The 8193-nt window shown below is 43.0% G+C and overlaps 1 protein-coding gene across 1 annotated transcript; it reads left to right on the top strand.

Moving 5' to 3' along the window:
- Positions 1-604: 604 nt before the first annotated feature.
- LOC139338961 (phosphatidylinositol 3-kinase regulatory subunit gamma-like) lies at positions 605-7517 on the top strand. The gene is made up of 10 exons (XM_070974336.1): positions 605-967; positions 2866-2977; positions 3101-3199; positions 3304-3484; positions 3588-3704; positions 3848-3990; positions 4108-4284; positions 4401-4475; positions 4564-4734; positions 4856-7517. The coding sequence occupies exons 1-10, from the start codon at positions 913-915 to the stop codon at positions 5127-5129; spliced, it is 1404 nt and encodes a 467-aa protein (XP_070830437.1). The 5' UTR covers positions 605-912; the 3' UTR covers positions 5130-7517.
- The last annotated feature ends 676 nt before the right edge of the window (positions 7518-8193 follow it).

Consider the following 8193-nt stretch of genomic DNA (forward strand, 5'->3'; position numbering starts at 1 on the left):
CAATACCCTGTCACCTCTCAGACAAAAGAGCTTAAGCCTGGTGCTCTCTGGATGCCAAACAGCTGAGGACATTTTAATTGTCATAAGACCTATAGCATGATGTCATTTCATTGCAACCCTTTCACTCACCAGTAAATGTGGGCAAAATCTAAAGTGATGATAAATGCTTAAATTCCTATTTTTTAACACAATGTATAACATATAAGGTATGAGTTAGATAATGTTCTTATTGAATCATTAAAGCTAATAGACTAGGTTTTTCTTTCCCATTCATGCCCTGAAAGCTATTTTTCAGCTGTTACAGTGCAGCCTGAGGAGAGTTGAATGAAACGGTCTGGAACGTACCATTACATTTTAGAGGTTACTGATGTGGCGTCCATCAAGCATCTGCGAGTTTAACTCACAAACTGAAATGTTCTTTCAAAGATTCTGCTTAACAATGAACCTTGTTACTTAACTATGTGACAGAAACGTGACGGGGTGTGTTTCACATGACCACGAATCCTGCACGAAAATGAAATCCCCTACTGCAGCAGCGGGTTGGACTGCGCCAAGATGATGTTACGAACAGCCCTTTAAAGTCGCTCCACTTCCGAGATGAAGTAAAGTGGAGCTCCGCCGCCCAGCGAGAAGGCATGAAGCCACAGTCTGTCTCTCTGAAAAAACCACAGGTAGACAGGCTATGTTGAGAAAAGACATTTGGAATTTTGGATGTTTTATGGACTCTGAATCGAAGGAGTTTCCTCTTTGTCTACATCCTATGTAGGACGTGGCGTCTGCGACTGCATTGAAATAACCTAAATTAGGTGCATTTGCGGCAAAGGAAGCGTGCTTTTCTTTAAAATATATATATTCATATATAATACGCGCAAAGACAACAGCAGCAACCTGGACTACTATTTTGAAACAGGAATGGTTTATCCTCCCGAAGGTTTATTCTACATCGAAATGGATCAAGCACCACCAGGTAAGTTAGGGTTAAAGGCAGCCATTGTCTGAACTGCGGGGGGTCGGAAAAGCTTTTCTTCGCTTTCTGCTTTCTTCTTGCGCTGGCATCGTCCTGTGTCATGTCACTTTTTAAGTTGACATGTGACAAAACGCTGTGCAGGTGTTGGTAAAACGTTATAATGGCCATGCCCTGAGCGCCGCGCTCCCCCAGCGGCATTGCCCAGGCATGCATAGCGCAATTCACTTGCCAATTACGTAATACCTTTTGGTGGACCAGGCGCAGTGGCTTGCCTCCTTTCTTTTGTCCCGGCACATATGACTAACCCGGACGGCAATGCGTGGCCGTCTTGCACCTTCTGTCAAAGCAGCAGACCTGCTGAAGGCGTGTGACAGTGCGAAGAGAGCATTTGGTGGGGAAGAGAGTTGAGTGTGTGTTAATGAGCGCCGCATGAAACGAGCGCTTTGTTCTCCTCTGCAGCCAGCCGTGCTTAATTTGTGTGCTAGCTCTCAAAGTAGGCTAGAGGCAAGCAGGCTAGACGGCTCGTCTCATGACTGAACTCCGGCAACTCACCAACACTTCATTTTTTATTTACATTTGTCATTTGACCTCCGCGCTGTTACACAGTCTTAACACTGTGTAACACTTGTGTTTTGTTTTTTCAGACCTGTTGTGACTTATTCTGATGAATTACCTAGCTAAATTAATTTGGACTTAAGATAATTAGAATTGCACAATAGTGTTACCCCCGTGCATTCATTACCGTAAGATAATTATTGATTAGTGCTCAGTATGAACATCTCTGTATTGTCCCTCTAAGCTCTGTGTGACAGCTCCTGTGTTTGCTTATGAAGACCTTTCATGGACACAGATCCAGGCCATGCTGCAGCGTGACTGACTCCATATTTCTTATTATTCCACACTTAAATTACGTGGCTCTTGTCTGTACTGGTATGCGCATGTAGGTTTTGGACGCCAGGAGAGCTCCTTGGCGGGGGGGTGGGGGGGGTGCAGATTTAATTTTGCTGAGTTCAGGAGCCGCAGGTTTTCGTTTTGTGCCTGCCACTGTGCTGCTGCACCTGCCTTTTGTTTATTTTAAGGTCAGAAAAAGAGGAGAGCGGATGGTGGGAGAAACCCACATTTTCTCCTCTCTGAGGGTGCTCTTGTATTCTCCCCAACTGCCTCATGAAAGGCACTTTTGTCCTGCAGTGAAATATATCGCCCTTCACCTCCTCTTGATGCGGTTTGCCCTCCTTTTTCATTTTTAGGAAAACGCTTAATCTTTCAGCCAGCCTCGCAGATTTGATTCCTTTAAGCTTGACGGAAAACTTAATCTGTAAGCGTGCAATCATTATTAAATGGGAGGAGTGGTCCAAGGGGCTCAAAATATATCTTATGGTTTATTTAATGGCTGTCATGCAGTGCAGGACAGGGCCAGAGGCTGCTGCAAACTTCAGGAGTTGGACTTCAATCTGCTGTGCAAGAGTTGCAGGCAATTGAGCGTGTAAATGTGAGAATTTCTGGAATAATAAAAGAAAACATATTTCATAGTTGTTGACGGACAGTGCTCTGAAATGAGGACTAACTCACATTTCCTGTCTTAGTGCTGACCACACTTGAGATCTTGGTAATGATTTGGCAAGAGATTAACTGTTGGAAACATGCCTGGGCTTGTCCCCAGATCTTGACAGGCTCCATCAAGTCAGGGTCTGACAGAGAGAGTGTGTGGGGGTGGTATACATTAAAAACACTGCATTTCCATAGCACACAAAAGGCATAAGTCACACTGAAGGAGTCATGTTTACAGTGCTTCATGTGATCCCACAACAGATCAATGCAGACTCTTTCTAAGAATCTGTCTCGATCGCGATCCTTTGCATTTCATTTTCTTATCTCTCTCTTTCCCTTTTGCTTTCCAGCTCTCCCTCCCAGGTCAACAAAGCCAGTGTCCTCCACCATGAACAACAACTGCCTTTTGCCACCTGTGTATTCGCTACAGGACGCTGAATGGTACTGGGGAGACATAAGCAGGTGAGGTATCTTTACTTGAACAGCCCTGTATCAAACACGGCGAGGTGTGCTGGGCATGTGTCGTTCGATTGTTCAACATATTGATGTGTTAGAAACGTTAACCGATAACTGATTTTCCCACAGGGACGAGGTGAACGAGAAGCTCCGAGACACACCTGATGGCTCCTTCATGGTGCGAGACGCATCCACAAAGCTGCAAGGAGACTTCACGCTGACATTAAGGTAAACACAAGAAAGAGAGAACACGGTCGTCTCTGTCGGAGCGCTGCCACAAATTACGTTTTATTTTACAGTCGTAGTCTAATTTTGTGCTTTCACTTTCTCAGGAAAGACGGGCACAATAAGCTGATCAAGATTTACCACCGCGACGGGAAGTATGGCTTCTCGGACCCCCTCACTTTCACTTCAGTGGTGGAGCTCATCTGGCACTATCAGCACCATCCGTTGGTGGAGTACAACGCCACACTGGACCTAATGCTCACCCATCCTGTGTCCCGTTTCCAGCAGGTTCGTGAGCACCATTATTTTATATTTTAAGATAAAAATGGCGATCAGAAGCCTGACAAAGAATTGAGGATTGTGCATATTAAGGGGTCATTTTTGCCTTCAGGTGAAAGAGGACACTGTTGATGTCGCTGGAAGGAAGCTGAAGGAGGTTCACAGTCAGTACCAAGAGAAGACAAAGGAGTTTGATCGTCTTTACGAAGCTTTCACAAAGACCTCGCAGGTAAAAACAAACTTCTTCAATGAACTCTGGTGGTCTCTAATGTGTGTGCCCACAGCGAAATATCAGTCCTTTTCTAAACAGTAGAATTTACATTCATCAGTCTCAGGAGGCTTTTCTTATGGGATGTATTTTATGTGATGCAGGAGATCCAGATGAAGCGAACGGCAATTGAGGCCTTCAATGAGACGATGCTGATCTTCGAGGAGCAGTGTCGTGAACAGGAGCGTTATGGAGAGGAGTTTGAGAGGAACAATCAGTCTGAGGGAGCCGATAAAGATCTGGAGAGGTACTTCATTACACCACGGTGCATAAAATGCCACCAAAATGGAGCTTAAGTTGGGTAAATGTTGCCCACGTTTATTGAACTCTATTCAGACCTGTGACCTTTGCTTCCCCTTGTTAGCTTTCTGATAAATTACGAGAAGCTGAAGTGTCGTCTTGGGGAGATCTACGACAGCAAAATCCATCTGGAGGAAGACTTGAGAACGCAGGTGGAGGACTACAGAGAGACGGACAGGAAGATGAACAGCTTGCGGCCTGACCTCATCCAGCTACGCAACATCAGAGACCAGTATCTCAAGTAAGCGCCGTCAGAATATTGTTTGTGATATCAGTGCCAACCCAGAAGGGAAAGAACAGAAGTCAGCCTCATTATTTTATGTAAAAATTAAACCTTTCTTCCACATCTCCTCGCAGCTGGCTTAATCACAAAGGCGTGCGGCAGAAACGCATAAATGACTGGCTGGGGACGCAGAGTGACAGCCTGGATGAGTAAGTTCAGTCGATTCTTTCTGTTTAAGAATGTAACTTATCAAAGAAACATTACAGAGATGTTACAATATGACTCTTGTTTCTCCAGCACCTATGTGTTGAAGGGAGACGAGAAGAATTTGCCGCATCAGGACGAGGCGAATTGGTTTGTTGGTGAACTGAGTCGGACGCAGGCTGAGGAGATGCTACAAGGTAAAGCTCCTGGAACATTCCTGATCCGTGAGAGCAGCAAACAGGGATGCTACGCCTGCTCCGTTGTGTGAGTATAACATTTTGGAAAGCAGCATCTGGAGAACAGATCTGACATGAATACTGCGCACGTTATAATGACGTCGCATTGATTGATTTTTTTTTTTTCTTTCTTTCTTCATTTATCCCAGCGTGAACGAAGAAGTGAAGCATTGTATGATCTACAGCACACCACACGGGTACGGCTTCGCTGAACCATATGACGTCCACTGCTCACTGAAAGACCTTGTCCTGCACTATCGCCTGCACTCCTTAGCGCAACACAATGACGCCCTGGATGTTCGGCTGTCACATCCAGTACACGCCAAAGCTGCAGCCACGCCTTCGCAACACGCAGAGGAACACAAACTCTTACAGACTCCAAAACACACAGCGGGGCTCCCTCCTGCCGCTCCAGAGATGTAATCCAGCGGAAACAGACAAAAGGACATGTTTACTGTATCCTGCGAGAATGACTGCATCGAGGTGCAACGTGTAAAGTTTTGCACTACAGTGATTCCATCGGTTTTTGTGAATGGGATTTCACAGATTGAAGTGGGACCGGAACTTGAATGTCAGCTTGAACTTTTCTTTTTTTTTTCTTTTTTTTTTTCAAAGTGACTGTTTCAGCTTTTAAGATTTTTTTTTTTTGTACTTCATTTGTTGCCATTTGTTTAATGGACACCTTTTCAGTAGGGATGTTGACAACCAGGAAATTGCTCACTGGCGTCAGGTGCTGCACCTTTGTTTGACTTTTACAACCAGTCGATGTTGCTAAAGATGTTCATTTCCCTAGTTGAAATTTATTCAGTTTCTTAAAACTTGACCAATAGGTTAGAAATATATTTGGTTACCGTGGAGTCATGTTTGTTCCTCATTTCTCAGCATGTGATGGAACATTTTGAGTGGAGAAAAGGATTTTTTGCAAGCATCATAAATCATATTTAGCAGATTTTTTTTTTTTTTAAGACAATTTTCAAGTTTCTGCTTTATTTCGACAGGGACAGAGAGACAGGAAAGGCAGGGCAGCAAGATAGAAGCCTCCTGTAGCTGACAAATTATTTACCCGGGGGGAAAAGAGTTTAAACCTGAATTAATTTACCTGTTTTCTAATATCCACATAAGCGCACAATGATAACTCTGATCACTCTGATTTGCCCTCTCTCAATGTGTAAATTGAAATAAATGTAAATTTAACAGATTTTTGTTAGATTTAGTTGGACAGAGGGTGTTACATCTCATTTTAAAAGAATGCTCTAAGGTGGTTTATAATAATTAGACAGTTAAGTCAATTAGCTATATGAAAATTAGACTCAACAAGTGCTACTGAGTGGAAAAAAATTGTAAGATCCCTTTTTTCCAAGGAACTACCATAATGATTAAAAAAATGTCTGAACTTACCATACGTGTGAACCTACCAAGAAAGCTAGGCTGCAAGCTAATAGAGTCATTTACAGGCAGAATTTAATAAAAGATAAAGACATAGAGACAACACAGCCAATCAGAAATGACAAACTCCAGTTTTCTGTCAAGTTGAGCAAGTGCACTGATACACACAAGAGTGCAGAGCAGAGATGTTGAGAGCAAGAGAAACACGTAGCTACTGTCCAAGTATCTGCAAGCACACAAAGCATGGAAATTAGTAAAACTTAGTGATATCATTGTGCACCTATGTGGATAATAGGACACACTGTAATGAATGTATCGGCACAACATAGATTTTTGCTTGTTCAAGTTCAATCATTCTTTGCTTGCATGACACTAAGTCCTCCGCAAGATAGCAAAATATAATTTATGTGCTTTCTCAAAATGTCCTGTTGTGCCCTCAGGAATGGGGCCCAAACATAACTCCATAAGTTACTGCTATGTAGTGTATTTGTGAGGAGGAAAATGGTTCTGCATACAGGCTGTTTCCGTCATCAGTTTGGTGGACCAAACCATTCTTGGGTAAATACCACGTGTGAATATGTGAAAAGTCGTGGTGCAGCTTGACAGTTTGCCCCTTTCTTAAGAGACATTCATATACAGTGGATAATTATGTAGCATTAACATCCTGTAGAATACCATTGTATGAGCATACTCAATGTTAAACCCATTGACCAGAGCACTTAATAGTGAGCAAAACTACATCCCTGTTAAGTCCGGTAATTGCATTTGGGCAAGGGTAGGGCAATTTATGTACACCTGCTGATGTGCTGATCAAAACATAATCTGAAGTACTGTATGTTATATTCTGTTACTCAAAGAAGTATAAGCTTTTTGTATTCTATATATATTTTTTCTATAAACATGCCACAAGATGAAAGCTTGAAGAAAGTGCAATCCAACAGTATTTCTATTGTTGCAATGTATGACGACGATGATGATGGTGGTGAAGGTAATGCTGTTATGAGAGGTTGACATTTGCCACAAAAATGCACTCTCTTTGGTGGTGTCGGTATGATGTGGCCTCCGATGTTTGTGTGAACTGCCAGAGGTCCGGAAGTATCCTGCCTCCATTACTTGAACTGTGGCATTGCTCGAGCTATGAATGTTTTTCATGACATGCCGCCTACATAGCTTAAGAGGAAAGGAATCCATGTTGAACTTGGCACATTTTTCAAGTTTGAGGACAATAGATACTCTGTACAGAGAAACTGTAAAATGTATTTCTGAGGTTGGTTTATGGGAGGAGGGCGATTAAGCCTCTTATAAAAAATATTACTCCACTGGGGGATTGAGGAAACTCCTCGGGTGAAGCTAAGCAATGTGAGATTCTGACCTTTTTCTTGCTGAAAGACAATAAACTGATGAGGGTTTTGTCAACTTACATAAGTCATCGCTTTTTTTCCCCACAATCTATTGCTTTCACAGTCTAGATTATCTTTTATCATTTAAGGTAACCATGTAAAAAGGTTTTAAGAGCTCATTTTTCCAAGTCACGTGGGTAGAAAAATGACCCAAATACAAAGCATCGAAAGTGAGATGAGTAGTTATCTAAAACATACCGTCTGTCTCTAGTGGAGCCATTGTCTGATGATCTTATTCCTCGGGTCAGTGGAGATGGGAGGCAGCCAGGGCACTGGAGGACACACTGTGGACAGATGGAAGAGAAAGGAAACGATAAAGACAATGGCAGGATATGCACAGGCCCTTTCCCTGCTCAGTCTGGCCGCTGTTGAGTCACTAGAAAACAATCTTATCAGACATACTTCACTATGAACGTGCTGTCATTTCAAACAACTTTTTTTTGAAGCTCCTGTGAAAGGAATGTCGCTCCACTGTAAACATTTGGCACCAGCCAGCAAGAGTTTTGTCTCGCACAGTCAACGCCATTGTTATCGGCTAATTATACAAAATTAATGTCTTCCAAATATTCCACTTCAATGGCGTCTACAAAGAAACACATCGGATATAGCAGCCACAATGATGAGGATGCTGACCCTGGGTGACACCACCATTGGCCCTTTGTGATCAGCGCAACAGGTGGCCTGTTTCAACCATCACATAA

The sequence above is a fragment of the Chaetodon trifascialis genome, chromosome 11, assembly GCF_039877785.1.
Source record: "Chaetodon trifascialis isolate fChaTrf1 chromosome 11, fChaTrf1.hap1, whole genome shotgun sequence".
Taxonomy (NCBI): domain Eukaryota; kingdom Metazoa; phylum Chordata; class Actinopteri; order Chaetodontiformes; family Chaetodontidae; genus Chaetodon; species Chaetodon trifascialis.